This window comes from Sparus aurata, chromosome 14, assembly GCF_900880675.1.
Source record: "Sparus aurata chromosome 14, fSpaAur1.1, whole genome shotgun sequence".
Classification (NCBI taxonomy): domain Eukaryota; kingdom Metazoa; phylum Chordata; class Actinopteri; order Spariformes; family Sparidae; genus Sparus; species Sparus aurata.
This window is the reverse complement of record NC_044200.1, coordinates 24,189,565-24,215,296: the sequence shown is the minus strand read 5'-3', so window position 1 is coordinate 24,215,296 and position 25,732 is coordinate 24,189,565. Positions and strand designations below refer to the sequence as shown.

The window sequence follows — 25,732 nt, the reverse complement described above, 5'->3', positions numbered from 1 at the left end:
ACTGACGGACACAACGGTGTGAAAACATCTGAACACACAGAAACAAGAAACGTATTCCAGGTCGTGACCTCATCACCTCCTCTTCACTCTCCTCTCTCTCCAGGTCGGCCATCGTCGCCGCTGTCCGTCCATCTCGCCGTCTGTCTGTGTTTCCTGCTGGGCCTCGCCGTCACGCTGCCCCCCCTGGTGGCCGGACACAGTAGCACCTCCCTCTGTCTGCCGCTGCCTTCCTCCTCCTCCTCCTCCTCGCTGGCCTTCACGGTCTCCCTCGTGCTCCTCGACTCGCTGTGTTTCCTCCTGATGACGGTCGCCTACACTCGCCTCTACTGTCGCGCCAACAAAGCTCCGCCCGCCGCTGAAGAGGAGGTGGCGTTGACTCGACATGTCGCCTGGCTGCTCTTCTCTGACTGCCTCCTCTACCTCCCCGTCGCCTTCCTCTCTTTCTCCTCCCTGCTGCGTCTCCCCGCCGCCGGCCCGGAGGCAGCGAAGGGGGTGCTGCTGCTGGTGGCGCCGCTGCCGGCCTGCGTCAACCCGCTGCTCTACATCCTCTTCAACCCGCTCGCCCGGCAAGAGCTAGCTGCACTCGCCAAACGCACCTGCGGGGCCGCGGGGGTGACCAGACTCGGCAGGGGAGGAGGAGGAGGAGGAGGAGCAGCTGGAGGAAGGTCGAAGCCGAACATGATGGATTCAACGTACGACGAGGACGCAGAGAAACAGTCGTGCGACTCGACGCAGGCGCTGGTGGCGGTCGGAGGCACGAAGGAGGAAGAGGAGGCGAGAGGAGGAGGAAGGAGCGAGAGACAACACTCAGTGTCGTTTGTTGTACCTCATCATTAGACTGACACACACACACACACACACACACACACACACAGTCTGAAGTTCTCACCTGCCAAAAGATGAGTTGAGCTGATTGGTCAGATTCAGTCTGTGGTCTCTTTTGTACCTTTTAGGACTTCGGGAAGAGTTTATTTTGCTTTTATTGTGAAGGAGAGGAGATAGGAAACAATCATCCAGTGGTTTCAGGATTAAAAGAACACAACTCAAATTCAAGAGGTTCTGTCGAAACAAATTCAAGAGGTGTGACGCTTACAAATGTTGAAACCGATCTTGGCAGCCATCTTTTTTAACACACCGTTAAAGTAATCCAGCTGGTTTCACTCTTATAAATGTTCAAACAAACAAACCCGAGGTATCTGTGGTTTGCAGACACGTGTAACAACAACGACTGAACTGTTTTATTATTGTATTTATGTTTTTATTTTTAGTTTAAAGACGGCGTGACTCGTTCTGTGGCGCCGCCCGCAGGACAAACCTCACATTACTAGCTAATGATTTTACGATCTGTCCTTCATGTCGGAGGTGCTGACAGAACTTTTGGCAGGTGGGTCATCACCTCACACACACACACACACACACACAGATACACTGCAGACTGATGTGATGTTGTGGTAGCATATGTAGCAGAGGACGGTGACGGTGTTCACGCCGCCGGTTTGAGTCCGACTCTCTCTTTGTTTGTTTGTCTTTGTCTCTTACCAGCTTTTATAAAATGTTTATTTCTTCTTTACAAACGACCTGAAAATCAGATCGAAAAGACTTTAACATCTTCTGCTCTCTGATTGGTCGACCCAAGACTTCATGCTGGAGGACACACACACACACACACACACACACACACACAGAGACACACACAGAGGCTTTGTGAGCAGTCAGCAGCTTTTATTTTGAAATACGACACGATTTACAGCATTGTGTTACCAAACATGCGACCAAATGTTCCACCAAACGCTGTTGAGCATTGTGTGTGTGTGTGTGTGTGTGTGTGTGTGTGTGTGTGTGTGTCCACAGCTAATATGTTTTTGCGAGCGTGTGTGAAATCTGCAGCGTCTGTGTGAGTTTTGTCACAGAGTCGATCCCACAAACTGAGAACAGGAGTCGGAGGACAAACAGACGCTCGTGTTCTCGCTGCTGCTCGTCGTCTTTATCTGTGATGTCGATAAAGTTTTCTCTTTCCCATGAAAACATCAAAATCAACATTAATTGGAGGGTTTTCTGCTGGATACTTGTGTTTATCTCTCAAGAGTTTCTGAATTGTGCGTCGAAAACGTCGACACAGGAAGCATTCAGACATCACAAGACGCCAGCGTGCTGATAAAATACCAGCCGGCAACTGAAAATACATCTTTTATCTCAGTTTTATACCTAAAAATAAAACGGCGCCTCTCAAAAACTGTAGATGAAACAAACAATGAGCTGATTTTCACAAATTAAACTTGTTTTCTGACCCAAAAATGAAGCAACAGAACACGAAAACAACATTTTCAGGTTTTTCCAGCTGTTAGACTGTGTGTGTGTGTGTGTGTGTGTGTGTGTGTGTGTGTGTGTGTGTGTGTGTGTGTGTGTACAGTGAATGTGTACATATTGTTGTAAATACAAGCTACTGTGACAATCCTGTTTCTATCATCAGACTGTGTTTGTACATCACGGTCCTGTTTACACTGCTCAGTTTAAGTGTCTGACATCAGGATCCAGTCAGATCCAGTTTATTTACAGAACGTCTCCGTGAGTTGGACGTCGGATCCGTCTCGGTCGTCCCGCGTTCAGAGGGCGGCGCCTTCACATTGTTAACGTCGTGAAGCAGCTGCAAGTAATGTGCTTTTTCCAGCCACGCCTCCAGGAAGAGCGCCACTTATTCTGAGTGGTCAAACTGTGTAATTACAGCGACACGTGGTCCCTTTTTCTCGTTAGCTAACATCGTGAGAGAAGTGTTAAAACGGTGGTCTCTGTTAAAGTTAGCCGGGCGCTAAACAGGAAGTTAGCCGGGCGCTAAACAGGAAGTTAGCCGGCGGAAGTCGGCCGCACAACCAACAGTGTGTCTGCAGGTTTGAACAAGTCAAATCTAAGACTTTTTAAGACCTTTTTTAACTAAATCTAAGACCTACATTAAGTACAAAAAAGTAAGGAAAAGTGCGGTCCCATAATTAAATTTTTTTTTTATTAAATTAAAAATTAACCAACTTTTAACACACATTTCTCCAAAACAAAACAAAAAACAAAAAAGGTGATGATGGAAGCGGTAAATGAACGTACATATTTAAAACCTGACTAAATGTAATTTAAGACCTTTATGCAAAATATGGACGTATTTAAGACTTTTTAAGACCTAAAATTGAGATAGTCAAATTTGAGATTTTTCAAGACCGCGCAGAAACCCTGCACCAAATAATTTGGTTAATTTCTGGGAAATCAGACTTTTTTGGCTTCATGCACCTCCAAGCAGCTTCTGTAGGAGTGGACCCGGCTCCCTCTTTAACAGTGTCCAGGTTTGATGTAGCATCCTCGGTACCAGGAAGCAACAGAACCAGACAGGAAGTCAGGAGGGTCCGTTGGGTCGTACACAGGACCCTCCTACAGGAGGCGGGGTTCAAGTTGTTCTGACCCGAAAATATGATCCATTTCTTTTATCCACCGTTCTTAAATAACCTGTTTCTGTCAGAGGAAACGAGAAATATGAGCTTCTCCACTTCTGTTGAGGTCCGACACATGAAACGACTCAGTGTAGACGAGTGACGACTGGTTTCAACATTCTCTGTGTTTCTGTTGTTTCTGTTGGTGTAAAAATGTAAAAGTTTGCATGAGTCTGACGAGCATGAGAGCTAAAAAAAAACAAAAAAAAGGTGTGATGTCATAGAAAGCTCCAGGAAAGAGTGGATTTAAAAGAAAAAGATTTTTTTTACCATGCTGCATTTTTTATTTGTTATATATCGGTTGTCAGGGGGCGGGGTCTGCTTTGTATGGCTCCGCCCACATCCGTAGCTATGGAAACATTTTAAAAAAGCATTGATTGTTTGAGTGTCCGCTGTGTGTGACAGTTTAACTGTGATCAGCACTTAAAATCTGTACCAGTAAAAAACACAAGAAGCTCTTTTAAAGCTGTAACGACTCGTTTTCTCTCCGTGTTGTAAACTTTTTGTAAAATATTTGAATGTTTTCTGTTATTTCAGCTTCCAGAGTTTAAGTTTGTGATGTAAATAAAACAACGACTTGGCTGTAACTGCTCCGAGGAGTTAGTGTGTGTTTTTGTGTGTTTGTGTGTGTTTGTGTGTGTGTGTGTGTGTGTGTGTGTGCGCGCTGTGACTCATTTGGACTTAAACGGTTTGAACATGATTGATTACACAATGATCCACAGCAGCATCAACCGCTGAGAGGTCGGTGTTGTCGTGAAGTCATCGTTCCACATCAGCAGAGACGACGACGCGTCTCGAGGTTTGAATGACGAGCGTGCAGATATTTTTAGGATCATCGATGAGCGTCTGTGAGAGCTACGTTAGCTTCAGACGCACATGGTTTGTTTTCTTATTTGAGGGTTTACGTTGTCAGAAGTATAAAAGAAGTGGAAGAAGAAAGAAATCTGCTTCTACTTCGGTTAACACGTCTGACCTAAAAAACTAAAACTCATCCTCTCACATCTTGATGATTTAAATTGTAGCTTTAGTCGCAGCATTCTGCTAAACAACTTAAGTAACTGGAGACTTGATTTAAAACTACCAAAAACATAAATAAAACTCGATTAAAACGTTGCACAATTATCTATTAGTAGTTCCTCTTTGCAGCAGACTCATTTATGAACAGACAGCTATCACTGGATTTATGTGATACTCAAGAAATCCTTAAATCATGATGTTTCTAAGGCAGGTTCTGCACATGTGAGGAGCTTCTTTTTTGTTGAGGATTCCTAAGCAGATTTCTGGAGTCATCCTCTCCTCCCTCCATGTTGATGGGAAGTCAGGTGAAGTGTCACAGTCCACAAAACATTTCTGGAGCTTCAGCATTCTGTTAAAGAGACTTGATTTAAAATGTAAAAAAAAAAAAAAAAAGGACAAAAAAAACACTCAAATGCCATTAAAACTTCTCAGAAATATCTATCAGTAGTTCCTCTTTGCTCTATGTATTCATTTATGAACAGACAGCTGTCTCTGGATTACTGTGATACTCAAGAAACCCTTAAATTATGATGTTTCTAAGGCAGGTTCTGCACATTGCAGCATTCTGCTAAACAACCGAGATGGAGACTTAATTAAAACGGAGAAACAACCAAAGAAACCAAAAAGACTTGATTAAAACTTTGCAGAATCAGCTGTTAGCACTTCCTGTTTGCAGTGTTCTCATGGATGTACAGACAGCTATCACTGGATTACTTTAATTTTGAATAAACCTTAAAACATGATGTTTCTAAGGCAAGTTCTGCAAATGTGAGGAGCGTCTTTTTTCTTAAGGATTTCTAAGCAGATTTATGGAGTCGTCATCTCCTCCCTCCCTGTGATGGAAAGTCAGATGAAGATACCTCAAAGTGGAAACATTAAACTTATTTGTTTTGTCACAATAAAAACAGTTGTTAGCAACATGGCTAACGCTAGCAGCCTGGTTCTGTCCAGAGCAAGAGAGCAACGTAAGAATCCAAGGTTGATCTCGGTGCTGTGAAAAGAATCAGATCAGATGTTGGATTTAGAATTGAGAAGGAAAAATAAATTCATCGACATCACCTGTGCAGACGGTGATCAGAAACCAGGATCAGCTGTCGGAGAGTTCTGGTCCCTGCTGGAAAAAAGCTGGTTTTGGTGCTGGTCTCTGCTGTTTTTTCCCAGCAGGGGTTCTATCAGAGTTCTTGTTGTTTCTTTAAGCACAACAAACTTTAATGTTTCCTTCATCAGTGAGTTTAAAGTCGACACGTAGCCGATGGTGACGCACATTCGATGTTTAATCTCTGCTCCTGTAAGACGATCTGACAGAAGACGAGACGAGGCCGAGGTGAGTCACGCCAGATTCAAACTGAGGCCGTCGCACAATTACCCAGAACAAATACTGAAGAACCAGAACTCTGAGTCACGGCTGATTTTATGTCAGTATAAGTTTCTTCTGAGTGACTTTCACATGAGGCCGGATGCTCAATGTTGAACGGTTCTGTAGGAAAACTGCAGCAAAACATTCTGTTTGGTCCAGAAACCTCAGCGCCGTTAAAGATAATTAAAAGGAAAAGCAACACATTTGTGCGGCTGGAACCATGAAATGTTGTTGGTTTTTTTATAATATGTGAAAGGATGATTAAAATGAAGCTGGTTGTCACGGTGACGCTTGTTGTTGGTGTAATCTGGGCTCCGGGTCAGCGATAAGAACCACAGTCCAGATAAGAAAGACAATGGAGTGTGTGAGCGCGTGACGCCGACGAGATAAGACGGGGACGGGAGAGTTGTTGTGAAACAGAAATGGTTTTCATGTTTCCGTTGGGGAGAGGTCAGAGGTCACAGCACTCATCCAAAACAAAGAACAAATCGTTCGTATAAATCCCACCATGTCGCCCGAAATAACATTTTAAAGATCTCAGGAAGGTTTTTTTAACGGAGCAGCTCTTTGAAGAAACTCATCTGGAAATCAACAAACAGCTCGTAAAGCTCTCTGTATAATTAGCACCAGATCGCAAAGTTCTGTCCAAGAAACGTAGCAAATTGTTTGCATTTTACAGGCTCGTAAAAACGAAGCATTATTATTTAATTTCCTAACATTAAAAAAATCTACAAGCTGTTTTGAAGACGTTTCAAGTGCCAGGAGTTAAATTAAAATCTGTTGTTTTATTCTGGTGGTTTAACAGGAAGTAGAGATGACGTCAAGATGGACGAGCCGGTCAATAAAAACTGTCATTGTTTTGATTTTAACCATCGTCTTCTCAACCTTAAAGGAACAGTTCACCCAAATCAAAGCAGATATAAAGTCAGGTGAAGTGTCGTAGTCCACAGAACAGTTCTGGAGCTTCACAGTAAAACAGAGTTGCAGCATTTTACAAAAAACTGAAGTAGCAACCAAAAATATAATCAAATATTCTAAAACTCCATTAAAACTTTGCAGAATCAGCTGTTAGCACTTCCTGTTTGCAGTGTTCTCATAGATGTACAGACAAATATCACTGGATCACTTTCATTTAGAATAAACCTTAAAACGTGATGTTTCTAAGGCAAGTTCTGCACATGTGAGAAGCATCTGTTTAGAGGATTTCTATGCAGATTTATGGAGTCAATGTTTCCTCCTCCTGATGATATAAAGTCCTCCTCTCCTCCTCCTGATGATATAAAGTCCTCCTCTCCTCCTCCTGATGATATAAAGTCCTCTCCTCCTCCTGATGATATAAAGTCCTCCTCTCCTCCTCCTGATGATATAAAGTCCTCCTCTCCTCCTGATGATATAAAGTCCTCCTCTCCTCCTCCTGATGATATAAAGTCCTCCTCTCCTCCTCCTGATGATATAAAGTCCTCCTCTCCTCCTCCTGATGATATAAAGTCCTCCTCTCCTCCTCCTGATGATATAAAGTCCTCCTCTCCTCCTCCTGATGATATAAAGTCCTCCTCTCCTCCTGGTGATATAAAGTCCTCCTCTCCTCCTCCTGATGATATAAAGTCCTCCTCTCCTCCTCCTGATGATATAAAGTCCTCCTCTTCTCCTCCTGATGATATAAAGTCCTCCTCTCCTCCTCCTGATGATATAAAGTCCTCCTCTCCTCCTGATGATATAAAGTCCTCCTCTCCTCCTCCTGATGATATAAAGTCCTCCTCTCCTCCTGATGATATAAAGTCCTCCTCTCCTCCTCCTGATGATATAAAGTCCTCCTCTCCTCCTGATGATATAAGTCCTCCTCTCCTCCTCCTGATGATATAAAGTCCTCCTCTCCTCCTCCTGATGATATAAAGTCCTCCTCTCCTCCTCCTGATGATATAAAGTCCTCTCCTCCTCCTGAGGATATAAAGTCCTCCTCTCCTCCTCCTGATGATATAAAGTCCTCCTCTCCTCCTCCTGATGATATAAAGTCCTCCTCTCCTCCTCCTGATGATATAAAGTCCTCTCCTCCTCCTGAGGATATAAAGTCCTCCTCTCCTCCTCCTGATGATATAAAGTCCTCCTCTCCTCCTCCTGATGATATAAAGTCCTCCTCTCCTCCTGATGATATAATGTCCTCCTCTCCTCCTCCTGATGATATAAAGTCCTCCTCTCCTCCTGATGATATAAAGTCCTCCTCTCCTCCTCCTGATGATATAAAGTCCTCCTCTCCTCCTCCTGATGATATAAAGTCCTCCTCTCCTCCTCCTGATGATATAAAGTCCTCCTCTCCTCCTGATGATATAAAGTCCTCCTCTCCTCCTCCTGATGATATAAAGTCCTCCTCTCCTCCTCCTGATGATATAAAGTCCTCCTCTCCTCCTCCTGATGATATAAAGTCCTCCTCCTGATGATATAAAGTCCTCCTCTCCTCCTGATGATATAAAGTCTTCCTCTCCTCCTGCTGATGATATAAAGTCCTCCTCTCCTCCTCCTGATGATATAAAGTCCTCCTCTCCTCCTCCTGATGATATAAAGTCCTCCTCTCCTCCTCCTGAGGATATAAAGTCCTCCTCTCCTCCTCCTGAGGATATAAAGTCCTCCTCTCCTCCTCCTGATGATATAAAGTCCTCCTCTCCTCCTGATGATATAAAGTCCTCCTCTCCTCCTCCTGATGATATAAAGTCCTCCTCTCCTCCTCCTGATGATATAAGTCCTCCTCTCCTCCTGATGATATAAAGTCCTCCTCTCCTCCTCCTGATGATATAAAGTCCTCCTCTCCTCCTGATGATATAAAGTCCTCCTCTCCTCCTCCTGATGATATAAAGTCCTCCTCTCCTCCTGATGATATAAAGTCCTCTCCTCCTCCTGATGATATAAAGTCCTCCTCTCCTCCTCCTGATGATATAAAGTCCTCCTCTCCTCCTCCTGATGATATAAAGTCCTCCTCTCCTCCTCCTGATGATATAAAGTCCTCCTCTCCTCCTGATGATATAAAGTCCTCCTCTCCTCCTCCTGATGATATAAAGTCCTCCTCTCCTCCTGATGATATAAAGTCCTCCTCTCCTCCTGATGATATAAAGTCCTCCTCTCCTCCTCCTGATGATATAAAGTCCTCCTCTCCTCCTCCTGATGATATAAAGTCCTCCTCTCCTCCTCCTGATGATATAAAGTCCTCCTCTCCTCCTCCTGATGATATAAAGTCCTCCTCTCCTCCTCCTGATGATATAAAGTCCTCTCCTCCTCCTGACTTTAACTTGTGATGTGTTTCATCCTCCACATATTAAATGTCCTGTAGCTCCACCTGCTGGACAGACAGAAGGACTCAGTCACATTATTTATTATTTCGTCTTATTTGAAACTGTCGCTCAATAAAAGATGATAATATGACCAATTCTACTTTTGGTTCTGATGGTTTGGTGACAGCTTCAATATAAATCATGTCAATAAAGAAGATTAAAGGAAGTGAAGTCAACACAGCGGCTCTGTAAAGCTCATCGCTGCCTCCTGCTGGCCGGATGATGTCACAGCACGCTCATCAGATAGAAAGTTAATCTGCAAAAACTAAATAATCTTCAGCAGCTCTGAAATAACTACAAGACCCCAAAACTGTCAGGAGATTCTACCGTGTCTTGTTATAAACACCAGGTGTTAATCAGGTAACTTCAGCATCACACACAAACACAAACACACTCAGCTGTCAGTTCTCTGGAAATGTACTAATTACTTTGTTTATATAAATATATGAAACAATATGTCAGTTTATAGTGAATGAGAATGAGAAGGAAGTATCACTGTATGTGTTATATAACTGTGACTAAACTCATGTTTCTGTATGAATATGGAAAATAATAAAACAATAATTCATGTTAAGATAATTTTTTTGATTAATGACGATTGTTGTTTATAGATTCATGATTAACGACTCATTTTAGAGATATTTTCTCAATCAAAATTATTCTGCTGGTCACTTTATTTCTATATTTATATAGTTTTATTCTGTTTTTTAAGTATTTTAAGGATTGTTTGTTGTTTTGCACGTATAGACTGCAGAAAATTCCTCGTATGTGTAAACTAACTAAACTAACTTGGCAATAAAGCGATTCTGACTCTGCACAATGATTTAAAGTCACAAAAGTTAAACTGTCACTGGATTAATGTCAGCGTGTCTTTATATCTGGATTATTATTACGTATGCACGACTGTATAAAAAGTACATTTAAACCATTTTTTGACTGTTTGATAATTTAATCTGTAACAATCAACGCGTCGATGTGAAAACTTGATCTGCAAAGTAACTTGTAACTACAGCTGTCAGATAAAGTCCAACATTTGCCTCTTAATCGTAGCAAAGTACAAATATAAAGAAGCATAAATTAAAAATGTATGATACTTATTTCCCACCACTGCAGCGTTGCGTTGCCGTAGTGAAGTTTTAATTTATCGAGAGGTGAAAACACATAAAATATATTGACGCGTGATATCGGAGCAATAATGGAATCAGTTATTTTTAAAGTTGTTTTGTGAGCGTCCAATAAAAACAGTGAAGAAGAAGAAGAGCAACAAACGTCAAGTTAAACCGGATATATATTTTGCATATCGAGCTTTTGTTAGCATAAAAATGTTGGTTTCTATTGTAGGTTTTTTTATCGGTATCGACCGTGAGCTTCGGAGAATTATCGGATAGCGTCTGCATCTGATTGGTCCGATAGCCGAGCTCACTGATTGGTCCAGTCGTCTCCTGTCAGGCTGCAAACTGTGTCCGAGCACACGCAGCGTGTGCTCGGACACAGTTTGCAGCCTGACAGGAGAAAAACCCACCACAAGTGATCTTCTCAGTCCAGCTGCCTCACAAGTAAACATCCATCCACTTTAATACAATATCTATATTCAATGCTGATCGATATTTATTGATCATGTTGAAGTTTTTAGGAAGGGAGATTAGAGAAGTGACTGAATGTGGATCAGGGTCAAAACAACTGTGAGTGTGTGTGTGTTCCAGTAAAATCACTGCCTGGTTTATGACCTCATCACACACACACACACACACACACAAACACACATGCATGTACACCTACACACAGGTGTGCTGCAGGCCTGCGTCAGGTGTGTGTGAACGTCTGTTTCCTGTTCAAAGCTCAAAGTTCAGCTGAGCAGCGACAGAGAGACGATCCGCAGACGCCACAAACATCAAGAAGAAGAAGAAGAACCTAAAGGAGAATATCACTCCAGACTGACACCACAGAAGAAGAGCAGGCCCGCTCCAGAGGGACCGTGTGTACCGTCGGACTCTGAATCCGCCCTCTCAGATGGATTGCACCTGAGGACGAGCGGCTCCGAGACACTCAGAGATCGCCGCTGAGCCACTGGCGGCCATCTTGGAGAGACAAGACAGGTGTGTTTGAACAAACATGTCTGCTGCAGTTTGTGTCGAGCTCTGAAACCAGCAGAGATCAACTCTTTCAGACGAGTTAAACATCAGGAAAACATTTCATAACAGTAGAAAAATGCATCTGCTTTAATGGGTTTTTGTTAAAGAGCTCCAGACGTGTTGAATTATTCACACATGTTGAGTTTTATTTTCTCTGAGAGACTTTCGAGGACGACAACACGCGTTCAGTGAGTCTTTAACCATCTGGTGGCCCCTCAGAGGGGCCTGGACCTCAGGTTGGGAACCTGTAGATAAAATCACTTTAAGAACATTTTTCTGATCATACTTTTGTACTTTAATATATTTAAGGCGACACATGGGAGACTTTTTATTGAATATTGTTGTTGTTACTTTGCTGTTGGATTCACACAAACTGAACAAAACAAATACAAGAAATTAAGTTTTTCATCTGATTCGACACGAAGCGATCAAGATTTCAACCCGATGATGTCGACAACAACAACGACAATACGATTGTTGTTCTCTGGTGGAAACACAGTAATTACTCATTTTATGTAAAAAGCCACAACAACATGATAAAAGAAGACGAAGCCGGTGACCAGATGTGACCAGATGTGACCAGATGTGACCAGACGTGACCAGACGTGACCAGATGTGACCAGATGTGACCAGACGTGACCAGATGTGACCAGACGTGACCAGATGTGACCAGACGTGACCAGATGTGCTCTGATCTCTCACTTTGATAAAATAATATTAATACTTCAGTGCAGAAATACTGTAACAAGTTAATCCTGCATTCAGATTTTTACTTTAACCTGTTCAGAACAAGCTTCTATTTTGCATGAATTTCTGCAACGACAAGGTTTTATTTGAATAGTCAAGGTCTCATAATGAAGGGATGTGGAAGTTAAATATATATATCACTGTATGTGTCACTGGGTCTGAGTGAATTTAGAAGATTTTATTTCCGCCTAAAAACAATGAAGAACGATGCAAAAACTTATGAACATAAACTCTGCGAACGTGAATCAGAGACGTTTTAAGTACCAAACTGTATATTTTACTAACATGTGACGTCACAGTAAAGTTAATTAAACAGTAATATGAAACATTTCTGCGTTAAAACGTCTTTAAACCACTTTTGTTCTTAAATTATCTCAAATGTTTCCAACAACGTTCAAACCTCAGAACGTGAAGCTGAAGCTGACGGAGAGTTTAAATCACCCAGCAGTAAATTAAATACTTTGTACTCGTTAATCAGAAATACTGCATTACTTTTATTATGTGTGTTTGATTTGTCTGTTTATTTAAGACTCAACACTAACTTCATTGTTAACATGACATCATGGTTGCCGGCGGTAACATTCAGGATCAGAAGTGATTACAGTTACTTTAGTTACTGTAATTAAGTAGTTTTTTGGGAACTGAAGCCTGTAATTTTACTTTACACCATGTAATCTACTTAGTTACCTTTACAATCATTACTGAGGATTGAGTAAACATCACTGGTTTAGAAGTAACTAATACTCTGAGTAATGTTTGAGGATACTTTGTACTTTCACTGTAGTATTACTTTGTAATTTATTACACGCTATTACTTGTAATTGAGTAAAACATTTTCATTAAGAGAAGAAAACAAATCTGCCTCTCAGTTGTAATGGAGTAGAAGTACAATATAATAGAAAAACTCAAGTAAAAGTACTCAGTTACTTTCCACCACTGGCTTTAAGTAATAGTAATGCATAAAGTAAGAGTTCTGTGTACTGATCCGTTTGGTGTTCGTCTCCAGCAGGACCCTCCTCGTCCCTCCTCTCCCCCCGGCTGCAGCGCCGCCCCGCTGGGCAGCATGGAGCCCGGAGGAGGCCGGCTGCCGGTCCAGGTTCTGGGAGAGAACGAGGCGCTGCAGCAGTTCTTCAGCGGTGAGCTGGTACACATCAGATCCTCAGCAGACAGAACCACACGCTGAGGTTTAACAGCTTCATTAAGATGGTTACATGTTTCAATGAGGATGAAGTGACCAATGAGAGTCCCTCAGAACATAAGAGAGGTTCTGGTGGTTCTTAGAGTGGTCCATCAGGGACGGGTGGTTCTTTTAAGGGGACTTTTAGATAACTTTGGACTGAAGTTTCATGTGATGCTCCAGGGTCGTCAAAGAAAATCACATATTCATTAAAATAGTTCTATCGGACCTTGAAGACATTCAGAGTCCATGTGGACGATCCAGGAGTCCTAGAAAGGTTCTACTGGTTCTTAAGAAGTAGTTTCATGGACTGTAGAGGAAGATATAATAATCCTGGAGACGGGACTTCCTGTGGACCCTGAAGGGCTCCGTGAGAAGGTTCTGGTATACACACTCTTACATATGTGTGTGTGTGTGTGTGTGTGCGTGTGTGTGTGTGTGTGTGTGTGTGCAGGTCAGGATGTGAGCGGCGTGTTGGACAGTTCTGTCGCCGTGGATACGAGCATCCTGGAGCAGTACCTCAGTAACGACATGGACCCCAGCAGCTTGTGAGACTCACACACACACACACACACACACACACACACACACACACACACACACACTCACACGTGCACAGTTTCATTATGACATCATTCTCCTCTGTGATTATATTCTGTATTTACAGTCTTAGTCTACATTACAACTAGTAACTAATGTGGTCATAGAAGTAAAGAGCCCAATATTTCTTAAATATTAAGTCAGACAACTTGGAAATACTCAAGTAAAGTGCAAGTACTCAGTTACTTTCCTCCACTGGCAGTATTATCAGTTATTGTGTCTTTATGCATTAATTATGTGTAATCGATTAAGAAAACAAACAGAAAAACACGGTTATAGTCACAGTGACAGCAACATTCCTGGACACACATACTGTTACCTAACACACACACACACACACACACACACACACACACACACATACACACACACCGCTTTGACCCAGTTGGTTATCAGCTGGGTTGTAAACAGCTTCTCTGTGTGACATCAAGGTCACATCCTCCATATTTTTATCTGGCGCCTTCGTCACTGTCGTAATAAATGTACATGAATGTATTTCTTTAAGATTCTGATCACATGGCTAACAGGATCAGTCTCCACCTGAGCGACACACTCTGCAGGTAATCTACAGGTGACGCCTCACTGTGACATGTTAACCTCTCTCTATGTTTGTGTTTTTTTCCCAGCATGCTCCCTGAGTCTCCTCCTGACTCGAGCTCCGAGGCCTGTTCACCTGCACAGATACCAGGTTCTGTTCACAGCCTCGACAAAAACAAAAACAACATTTAACATTTAATATCATTGTTCAGGTGTTTTTAATCACACGTGTCTCGCTACATGCTGCTCGCTGCTTGTAGTTACCAGACGTTAGCTTGGTATGCTATCCATGCTAGCCTCAGGTTGGTGCCGCATCCCCTTCAACAAACTCGCCTCCGTCTTCTGAGGCTGTGTTGGTAACTGTGCCGAAGCAGCTAGCATTAGCTCTGTTAGCATCCGTTAGCTGCTTCATGGGGACCTTAATGTGATTGTTTTGTATTCTTTAGAGGGTTGTTTGTAAGATTTAAACGCCAGGTGACGTAGCAGTCACACCTCCCAGATATTAATTGGATTATTTACATTATAGTATTTAAAAGCCAGTTGTCACATATTTTATTTGATTGTTTAACACCAAAAGCAGCTAAAAATGAGAGAAACTGAGTAAAATAAAACCATTTTAAAATGTATAATCAACAATCAATGCCGGCTGATGTGCTGTATTTCTCTGATTGGTAGACTTCCACTACGAGCCGCCCTATTGGCCCAATCAGCAGACCAACCAGGAAGTGTTCCAGCCGACACAACGTCCCGCCCTCTCCTCGTCCTGTCGCTATAAGGATCGAGGCTCCGCCCACCAAGAGCCGCTGACCCATGACCAGCTCCGCGGTCTGGGCCTCACTAACACTTACATCAAGTCTGGGGCCTCACCTGCCCCACCTGCCCCACCTGCCCTCCTGCACCAGCACACACACCACTCACCTGAACACACACATTACCTGAATCCAGACGGCTGCTCGCAGGTGTACACTCCTCCAACACCTCAATCCTCACCACATCCACCCTCGAACAGTTACACCTCCCCCTGCACCGGTCCAGGCCTGATCCACGGTTCAACAACACCCTCTTCAACCTGTCTGATGGGCTCCACCTCCACGCAGCACACCTAGTAAGTCCACCTTCAGCACCAGTTTTATAACTAGTCTAAATCTCTGGTTTGTTGGTTGTTGGGTTGGTTGGTTGTTTGGTTGGTTGTTTGTTGTTTGTTGGGTTGGTTGTTTGTTGGGTTGGTTGGTTGGTTGTTTGTTGTTTGTTGTTTGTTGGGTTGGTTGGTTGGTTGGTTGGTTGTTTGTTGTTTGTTGTTTGTTGGGTTGGTTGTTGGGTTGGTTGGTTGGTTGGTTGGTTGGTTGTTGGTTTGGTTGTGTTGGTTGGTTGTTGGGTTGGTTGGGTTGGTTGGTTGTTGGGTTGGTTGGTTGTTTGTTGTTTGTTGGGTTGGTTGGTTGGTTGGTTGGTTGTTGGGTTGGTTGGTTGGGTTGGTTTGTTGGTTGTTTGGTTGGTTGGTTGGTTGGTTGGGTTTGTTGATTGTTGGGTTGGTTGGTTGGTTGGTTGGTTGGTTGGGTTGGTTTGTTGGTTGTTTGGTTGGTTGGTTGGTTGGTTGGTTGGTTGTCTTTTGTTGGTTGGTTGGTTGGGTGACCTATAGAGCTGCTTGTTGCATTTAAAAACTCTTTCAGTAAGTTAGAGGATGTAATGGTGGTTATATACAGACAAAATGGTGACTCAGACAGTCAGTGACTGGCAGTTTGGTCCGAACACTGAACTCTTTGTCTTCTTCCTTCTTCAGCTCTGCAGACAGTAAAAAGAGGAGGAGATCTGAGTCTGAGGAGGCGTCAGCAGGAATCGAGGCCTCCTGCAGTGAAGGAGGAGTCGTGAACGGAGTGGGTGGTGGCGGACTGAGTTCAGGATCCTACCAGCTGCTGACTTGGGATCAATACACGCCAGAACACTGGAGCACTTTGTACAACAGCAGCTACCAGACACTGTGAGCACAGAACCAGCTGATCAGTGTTGTTGAGAGAACACCTGCACCTGAACCAGGTCTAATTGGCTCTTCTTCTGTGTTTCCAGGTCTCCTCCAGCCTACCACGTCGACACAGATAAAGGCTTCATCTTCTCCGTGGCCGACGAGGCCTTCGTCTGCCAGAAGAAGAATCACTTCCAGGTCACTGTTCACATCGGCGTGGCCGCAGAGCCGCAGTATGTCAGAACGCCCAGCGGACCGCAGCCGGTCGACCACTTCCTGATTAAAGTGTTCGGGATCAAGGTGCGCACAAGACTCTCAAAGCTTCTACCTGCTCTCAGTGACAAACAATCCGAGTGTTTGACAATAAATTAGTCCAGGAAATGTCTAGATTTCTAGGCTAGCAGCAGTTAGCATTGGAGCTACCCGACAAACTCTACGGCCAACAAAACCCAACTGACTCTTGGATGGTTCTGTGACTTCCTGTTAGCTTAATGCAGCATGTACAAGATACTTCCTCCAAAACGTTCTCAATTCTGTCGTTTGCACATGGAGTCGATGTCGACAGTATTTCCTCAGTGCGATTCCTGTTTGTCTCGTTCCTCACAGCTGGAATCTCCGAGCCACCAGGTGACCATCGAGCAGTCGCAGCCCGACCGCAGCAAGAAGCCCTTCAACCCCGTCAGGTAGATAAAAGACGCTACATGACCAGTTTCAGTTTCACCTGATGTGCATGATCTCTCTCATGTGTTTCATCGCACCAGAGACTGATGTGTTCAGTTTTCTCTGTGCGACACATTTTTAAAAAGTTGTAAAAGCACAAACATCCAACCAATAAATGTTGTTCCTCCAGGGTCAGCCTGCCCAGCGGCAAAATCACCAAGGTGACGCTCTGCCGACTTCACTTCGCCGAGACGACGGCCAACAACATGAGGAAAAAAGGGAAACCCAACCCCGACCAGAGGTGAGGGAGTGACTAATGAATGAATGAGCGACGGTCAAAGCTACGTGCTAACTGTGTGTGTGTGTGTGTTTAGATACTTTCAGATGGTGGTCGGTCTGTACGCTGCCGTGGCAGGAGAGGAAACCTTCCTCCTCACAGCTTTGGTGTCGGAGAGAATCATCGTCAGGGTAACAACGATTAAAACACACAGACACAGATATTATATTTGATTTATGAAAGCGTCTCAGCAGCGTGTCCTCCCTGCAGGCGTCCAACCCTGGTCAGTTTGAGATGGACGGGGACACCATGTGGCAGCGAGGGGCGCTGCAGGACGCCGTCGTCTGTCAAGGCCGAGTGGGCATCAACACCGACTCGCCCGATGAGGCGTTAGTCGTCTGTGGAAACGCCAAGGTGATGGGCGCCGTCATGCAGCCGTCGGACTGCCGCGCAAAGGAAAACATACAGGAGGTGAGAGGATGACGTGTCACTGGAACACCAGGAAATATCTCAGTTATCAGTTAAAGTTTAGTTTTGTGATTCTCCTGAAAGAGCTCGACTGTCTGTCCGTCAGGTCGACTCGGAGCAGCAGCTGAAGAGAATCACTCAGATGAGAATCGTCGAGTTTGATTATAAACCGGAGTTCGCTTCCAGCATGGGAATCGACCAAACGCACCAGACAGGTGACGGACCGCATCATCAAAGTGTGAATGAAGTGTCGTCACTGTGGTTTGTTTATTATTCCAGGTGAGTGTGATACTGATGTGATCTACAGGTATCATCGCTCAGGAGGTGAAGGAGCTGCTGCCGTCAGCGGTGAGGGAGGTCGGAGACGTCAGCTGTTCTGACGGAGAGAAGATCAATAACTTCCTGATGGTGGACAAGGTAACCTACTCTCCTCCTCCTCTTCCTCCTCCTCTTCTCCTCCTCTTCCTCCTCTTCCTCCTCCTTCAGACTGTTTTATTGATTCATGTTGTTCTAATATGTCAAATTTAAGATTTGACTTCTATAAGAAGGAGAAGTTACTTAAAGATTATCAGACATTAAAGTAAACACCAAAAGGATTTCTTACAATAATCAAGTAACTGTAAAAGCATGGTCACCTTCAACAAAAACAGGTCAGAGACGAGACAGCTAGCTTAGCATTAGCCTGCAGCTAGCTTAGCATTAGCCTGCAGCGTCACTTCCAGACTCCATCAGCTGACTGGTACCATGGGAAACTCGGAGAGCGTCGGACATGTTGTTTGTGTTTTTTTTCTTTTTCAGAGATCCTTTATTGATTAGCTGGTGAAGAGGGTTCACTCTGCACAGATTAGAGGAGCTGAACTTTGTGACAAACTACATTTCTGTCTTTTGTTGTTTATTTTTTGGGGGGAATTTCTTTTCAGTCAAGCTGTTATAGCTTAAAAAAATACTCCGATCTTTGAAAAAAAGCATTTGTAAATGTGAATGTTGTCCGGACATAACATTAATAATCTGTTCACTAAAAAAGACAATATAATTGTTTTAATGGAATCATGGATTTGGAGAATCATGACCAACCTACCATCTATATATTTATTAATTGTTCAGTCTAAATACGTAAGAGAGCAACATGTTCTGATCAGCAGATTTTTAATATACAGTGATATCTCCTCATCAAACGGCTGCCCGTTCATGTGCTTGTATCTCCTCTTCGTCCTCCAGGAGCAGATCTTCATGGAGAACGTCGGGGCGGTGCAGCAGCTGTCGAAGCTCACCGACAACCTGGAGACTCGAATTCAAGAGCTGGAGGTCTGGAACCGCCGACTGGCCAAGCTAAAGAGCCTGACCGGCAGCCTGCGCTCCACCGGGTACTTTCAATCATTTACCTGTTTTTATACTGTTAAGTTTGTGTTAGTTTGTGATCCTGTTCAGCAAATGATGCATACATAACGAGCCGGCGCTGCTGATTAAATGTCAGAGGTGTGTTACGGTGCGTTACATAACAGCAGCATCACTGTTTTATCAGTGTGTCACAGTTCAAGGACGTCCGAGTGTGAAGGCGACTGTGTGGGCGATTAAAAAGCAGCAGAATAAACTGCAGCTGACAGAAAACATGAAGTTGTGAAGAGTCACAAACTCTGCTGCAGTTTCCCCCAGTTTGTTTGTGGCTTGTTGAAAGGTATTGTGGGAAATGTAGGCTGTGAAGTGAAGCAGAATCCCACGAAGCAGGTTGAAGGACAGCGGACTGAGCTCAAGGTCTCACCGTCGACACTGGAATGATATCAGCACCGTATATAAAATGTAATCGTTAGGTTTCCTGCAACAGGAAGTCCAGGAAACACAGCAGCGTGTCGACGGCGCCGAGTCCCGACGCCTGCACGGGTGTTAAAGTTCAGAAGGACGGCTGCGGTCAGAAGTACAGCCACTGTCTGCATCACAAAGCCTTCCAGGTCAGCGTCTTCACCCTGCTGGCCACCATGGCTTTCTGGTGAGGCGTGAGGTCACTTCCTGTTTGTATCACACCGAAATAACACGTTAAAACTGAGAGACAGAAGGTCAAAACTATGACTGTGTGTTCGCAGCGTCATCTCGATCACCGCTCTGTACCTGGTGAACCTGACGGTGGACGACTACGACGCTTTCCCCGGCAACAAGTAACAACCGCAGTTTTATCTAAACGATGTGAACAAGATGTCAGACTTTCTACAAATATAACTGATGAACTGGAGCTTTAATTCCACCTTCACCTCTGTGTCCGTGTTGTTTCTGTCTCTCAGTAACGGCAGCTCGGTTCCTCCGCAGACGACAGCCTGGAGCAGCACAGGTAACCTCACCTCAATGAAAACATAAATAAAGATAAATAAATCCAGGACAAAACAAATAAAAAGGTAAATAAGATGTTCAAACAGCTCATTTTAAAGCCGTCTCTCCTCCAGTCCCACCGACCACTCAGCCCGGCCCGTGGCCTCCAGACGTGGACTTCTGCGACCTGCTGTACTGTGAGCAGGTGTACTGCTGCACTCCACCTGCAGGGGGCGGCGCCGACTCCAACATCACCTCCACCGGACCGCCTGAAGCAGAGAAGTCAAACCTGACAGGTGAGAACAGCTCAGCTCAGTCCAACAAATCAAAGATGCTTAAATATGAACACAAACATGTGACGCTGATTCTCTGATGTGTTTTTTTGCTCCACAGAAATAAGAAGACAAAAGCTTTATTACAAACTGAAAAGTGCCAGAGACTGTGAGTGTTCACCTGTACCTTTATAACACACACACACACACACACACTTAATCATCATGACAGAAACAGTTACGTAAATCATTTTGTGTTGAACATCATCCTGACTCGTCTCTGTCATCGTCTCTCTGTCAGGGACGAACACGACCATCAACTCTTTCAAAATAAAAGAGAACCAGCAGGTCATCGACAGTAAATACTGTGTGAGAGACGAATGTGGGTGAGTGAAGACGGACGGGACGAATCTGATGCTGCAAACTGTTGACAACTTTTATCTGTTTTGTTACGCACAATATCTTAAATTGTCGCATTTCTCACTGTGAAAATATTGTTTTCTTAAGGACTTTTAGGACTTAACAGACTTAAAGTAATAACGTATGATCAATTAGAAATATTCACGTAAACTCACTGTGTTTCCTTCAGACCCGGTCGATACGTCTACAGAGTTCCCATCAGCCAGTTTGTTCCCGTCAACATGAGAGTGACGCTGCTCATGAAGTGAGTACGACGATAAAACACATGAAAAAGGGATTCAAGCAAAAAAAATATAAAAATGCACCGAATATTTTAATATTTAGTCATTTAATTTAGCATCCTTTTTAATGTCTCATGTTTATAGAATATGTTAATTTATTACAAAGTTAGCTTATGATTAATAATGTGACCTGTGCGGTTGCTAACGCAGCTGATTAGCACAAAAGCTAACACAGCTAATATCAGAATGTCAACATTAGCATCGGTGTGTTTCAGTCTGCCCGCCTGTAAGCTAGCTAACAGTTAATTGGGCTAATGAATCGTGTTTTAAAGGAGCAGCCCACTTAAAAAATATTTCTGGAGGTTTGTTTTAAATCAGTTTGGGATCTCGGGGCTTCTGGAGATGTAGATCAAGTCTGCAGCTGCTTCAGTTGTTCAGCAGAATGCTGCAACTCTGTTTTACTGTGAAGCTCCAGAACTTTCTGTGGACGACTGTAACTGTGAATAAAACATGTTCTGATGGTTTTTTCTATCCCGTCTAGTTCTACAGAGCTGCTGGTGGTTCATCTGTGCAGCTTCGATGAGTCGGCCGCCTGCTCGGCTCGGCTGGACATGAACACCATCACTGGGATGAGATACCCTTCAAACACACAGGTGAATATATATTTTGATCCTCTACAGCTTTATTTAAAATATTAACGATGTAACGTCTCAGTTAATACACACATTTTGCTATTTCTTCTGTTAACTCAGATGAGCGTCTTTGAGAACTGATTTCTGTCTGATGTTTTTACTTAAAGCCATCCGATCGTTCGGATCTAAGTCTCATTATACTGTTAATTTAATCGTGTATTTAATTCAGAACTTTATAAATGTTTGTTTTGAGGAAAAGACAATATTCAAACACAGAAATACCTGAAAACTGAAGTACAGCACGAGTAAATGTACTTAGTTACTTTCCACCACTGGGTTTCTTATGTGTTTTATGTCCAACCGAAGGAAAATTATAGAGATTTCTGGACGCTCACAAAGATCACAGAGGTGTCTTGTTTCTGTGTGTGTGTGTGCGTGTGTGTGTGCGTGTGTGTGTGTGCGTGTGCGTGTGTGTGTGTGTGTTGGCTGGAGGGTCACTGAGGATCCAGTCCGCTGACTCGGTTACAGTTAATAATGCAGCAGTGTGAGGAAACACTGATCAATAATGGATGTCTGCCAGGGTTTTCCTCACATCAGGACGACAGCATGCTAATCACAGCGGCGCTAACGCTAATCCAGGACACACACACTGACACACACACACACACACACACACACACACACACACCTTCTACACCATACAGGACACTTTAAAGACACAACACTCACACGTAGGAACTTCTGGCTAAATGTCTCGACTGTAGTTTGGTTTCACAAATATGTTTCAGGATCAAACTGACATTAAACTTTCATACTTTTGGTGTTCAGTCTTTGTTTTATCAGCAGAGTTTTATTATCTGTGTGTTCTGTCGACTGAACCTCGATGTGACTTCTGTGTTTTGGTGTGTTCGTCTCTGCAGGGAGAACACGAGTGGCCTCTTCACGTGTCTCGTCTTTATCACAGCTCGTATCACTTTCGCTCCACAGTCGCTGTAAGAAAACTGGATTTTATCTCTCATGTCATTTAATCTATAAGTGAAGGTTTCTGCTATTATTATAATGTTTCTAATTATCAACATATCTCACGTGCAGACTCAAACCAAAGAATGAATACACAATGAAATTAATATTTGTCATGAGATGTTTTTAAAGATTCTTCAACAGTCGAGAGTATCAAGAGACAGACGAACATTTTGTTGGTTTGAATCTGAATGTGAAGTTTGTCGACAATTAAACAAATATATAAATATATATTATTATATTTAAATGCAACCTAGGCTTTCTTTGTGAATGTATTTGAGTCAAACTTTCATGTAAAAGCATAATTACGATGAAAGAGGCACTTTTAAGATTTACCATATTTTTGTTTTCGGGTCAAACTCATTTTCAATGGGAGTGCTACGGGAACTTTTACAACAGCATCAAAATCTGTATTTTTAAAACAGTAAGAAGTCTCGACACAACATGAAACTTTGCTGGTAGTATCACCAGGGTCTCTACACATGAACACGAGCACTGAGAACATTGTTTGTGTACACAGAGTTTACTAAAAAGAAGGTTTTTGAACAACTCACGTTAGCAGTAGCTTGTTCCGCTCGCCGCCGTCCTGCCAGTGGAGAAGTGTCGATCTCAGAATGTGACGTAACCTGGAGGACAGTTAAGGTGGAACTACTGTCTTCCAGCAACAACTATCCACGCCAGATCTCACGTGACTTTTCCGGCTTTTGATTTTAGTATTGTTTCTTATATGAGGCTCCTTTTTCAACTTCAAGGTCAATATTGTTTTTCACTAACGACAAAACAACAAATTATCCTGCATTTATATGGAACTAAGCTTTAGGAGCGTTCCACCTTAACTGTCCTCCAGGTTACGTCACATTCTGAGATCGACACTTCTCCACTGGCAGGACGGCGGCGAGCGGAACAAGCTACTGCTAACGTGAGTTGTTCAAAAACCTTCTTTTTAGTAAACTCTGTGTACACAAACAATGTTCTCAATGCTCGTGTTCATGTGTAGAGACCCTGGTGATACTACCAGCAAAGTTTCATGTTGTGTCGAGACTTCTTACTGTTTTAAACAGAGAGATTTTGATGCTATCGTAAAAGTGCCCGTAGCACTCCCATTGAAAATGAGTTTGACTGGAAAACGAAAATACAGTAAATCTTAAAAGTGCCTCTTTCATTGTAATTATGTTTTTACACGAAGGTTTGACTCGTATACATTCACAAAGAGACCCTCGGTTGCATAGTATTTATGTATACTAATAAATATTATTAGTATTTATGTATACTAATAAATATTATTAGTATTTATGATACTAATATCAATAATTGAAGTGTTTGTTGTTGTGTCTCTCTTCAGGGTCAAGCAGACTGCAGTACCGACCATCACTTCGCGGGGGCGCTCTTCACTGACTACCACTTTCACTTCTACAGACGCTGCTGAGACATTTATTATTATTAAACATGAAGATGACGATCAGAGAAACATGTCGCCCGTCATCGCTTCTGCTTTTGTGTTTTTTAAAGCCCCAAAAGTTTGTTTTTATTGTGATAAACTGTTCGTCACTGTTGTTGATAGATTGCACTGCGTGATTTGCAAAAAGTGAAAGTTCAGATCGGATGCACGAAATCTCCCTTTTTATGTTTTCTTATTTACCGTCTTTTGTTCTGTGAAGAAGAGTTCAGCTTGTAGAGACGAGAAACAACACGACAGGTTTTAATTCATTTAATCGACATCCAGCAAGAAAATAAAATGTTTAAATTAATCTGAAGACTCGAGGAAGAATATTGTTTTCATGATGAGAATAAGAAGTGAAGAAATACATGATGTTATTGTTTTGTCTTGTGAAACAATTTTAACTGTTTCAAAAATCAGAGTTTGGCTGAACGTATGATAGACGTATGCAACGTTTGTGGAGGTATAAACGGTTTAATACCAAAAAGGTTTTGGACCTTTAATTGAATAATAAGATAAATAAAAAAGTATCTAAAAATGAAAGTAGTTTGCTGTTTGTTTATCTGCTGTGAAGCACTGATCTGATTCTGAAGGAGCAGGATTACACCTGTGAGGGAGAAATATCAGAATATAAAGACAATGATTACAGTAATTCTGGGAATGAAGCCATTGAAGCCATTTATTGATAAATTTATATATTAATTTAAAGAGCTCTGAGACGGAGATGTGAGTCTGACTGAGGCAAAAATGTTAAAGTTACTTCTTTCAAAAGTCATATCTGAGTGTGAAACTGTTAAAATGAATCTTTTCTATGAGCTGAACTGAACGTGACTGAATCCTGACGTCTCTGCTTTGTATGAAATGAAAACAAGGTTAATAAAATGTTTTAAAAAATGGCATTAAAGCTTCTTCGACTGTTTTATAGTGTGAGGGGTCCCTCCACCTTCATGTAAATCTAATTCCAACCTCCCGATTCCAAAATCATAACCTGAAGGTAAAAACTTAAAACATGAGGTTTCAGTCCCCACGGTGCAGGTCGGTCCCTACAGTGCAGGTCGGTCCCCACGGTGCAGGTCGGTCCCCACGGTGCAGGTCGGTCCACTGGGTGCAGGTCGGTCCCCACGGTGCAGGTCGGTCCCCACGGTGCAGGTCGGTCCCCACGGTGCAGGTCGGTCCACTGGGTGCAGGTTGGTCCCCACGGTGCAGGTTGGTCCCCACGGTGCAGGTCGGTCCCCACGGTGCAGGTCGGTCCCCACGGTGCAGGTCGGTCCCCACGGTGCAGGTCGGTCCCCTCGGTGCAGATCGGTCCCCTCGGTGCAGGTCGGTCCCACAGTGTTGTGACATATGAGGTTGGAGTAACGCTGCGTTCAGGTGCTCCTCAGATTGGTCGTATTTCCTGAGTTTTTAAGTCGTTCTTCCAAATTTGATGTGTTTGTTTGCGTCCCTCGGAGCAACATGGACGCCAACATTAAGCTGTTTTGCTCAGAGTGTTTAAACAACATGCTAACAGCTGTTTCCATCAACATAATGTTTACTTTCAACCACCATATGATGTCATGTTGGCAAGTCGTGTAGCTACATTTTATCCAACTTTTTAAGTTCACGTGAAAATTCTGATAATTTTGACAACACATGCGAACAGTAATGTCTGCTCAGTTAGCATGTTAGCATTATGGTGTGAGGTCACTTCACAGGCCTCCATTTTGTTTTCT

At 43.1% G+C, this 25,732-nt stretch overlaps 2 protein-coding genes across 3 annotated transcripts in view; both read left to right on the top strand.

Annotated features, from left to right (window-relative positions):
* The window catches only part of LOC115595755 (NACHT, LRR and PYD domains-containing protein 14-like), a 965,684-nt gene that overhangs the window by 705,342 nt on the left and 234,610 nt on the right, over positions 1-25,732 (top strand).
* Positions 11,009-24,919, top strand: myrfl (myelin regulatory factor like). Of its 2 annotated transcripts, none has more exons than XM_030440565.1 (24): positions 11,009-11,260; positions 13,053-13,179; positions 13,675-13,768; positions 14,447-14,508; positions 15,033-15,462; positions 16,135-16,332; positions 16,419-16,614; positions 16,921-16,997; positions 17,165-17,275; positions 17,349-17,442; positions 17,522-17,722; positions 17,826-17,934; positions 18,027-18,136; positions 18,938-19,083; positions 19,542-19,703; positions 19,798-19,869; positions 19,993-20,039; positions 20,152-20,313; positions 20,411-20,458; positions 20,591-20,675; positions 20,879-20,953; positions 21,472-21,583; positions 22,483-22,554; positions 23,925-24,919. In XM_030440565.1, exons 2-24 carry the CDS (start codon positions 13,107-13,109, stop codon positions 24,006-24,008), a joined length of 2,820 nt encoding a protein of 939 aa, XP_030296425.1. In that variant the 5' UTR covers positions 11,009-11,260; positions 13,053-13,106; the 3' UTR covers positions 24,009-24,919. The 2 variants fall into 2 exon arrangements, with proteins under 2 accessions (XP_030296425.1, XP_030296424.1); XM_030440564.1 differs by having other exon boundaries at positions 13,050-13,179.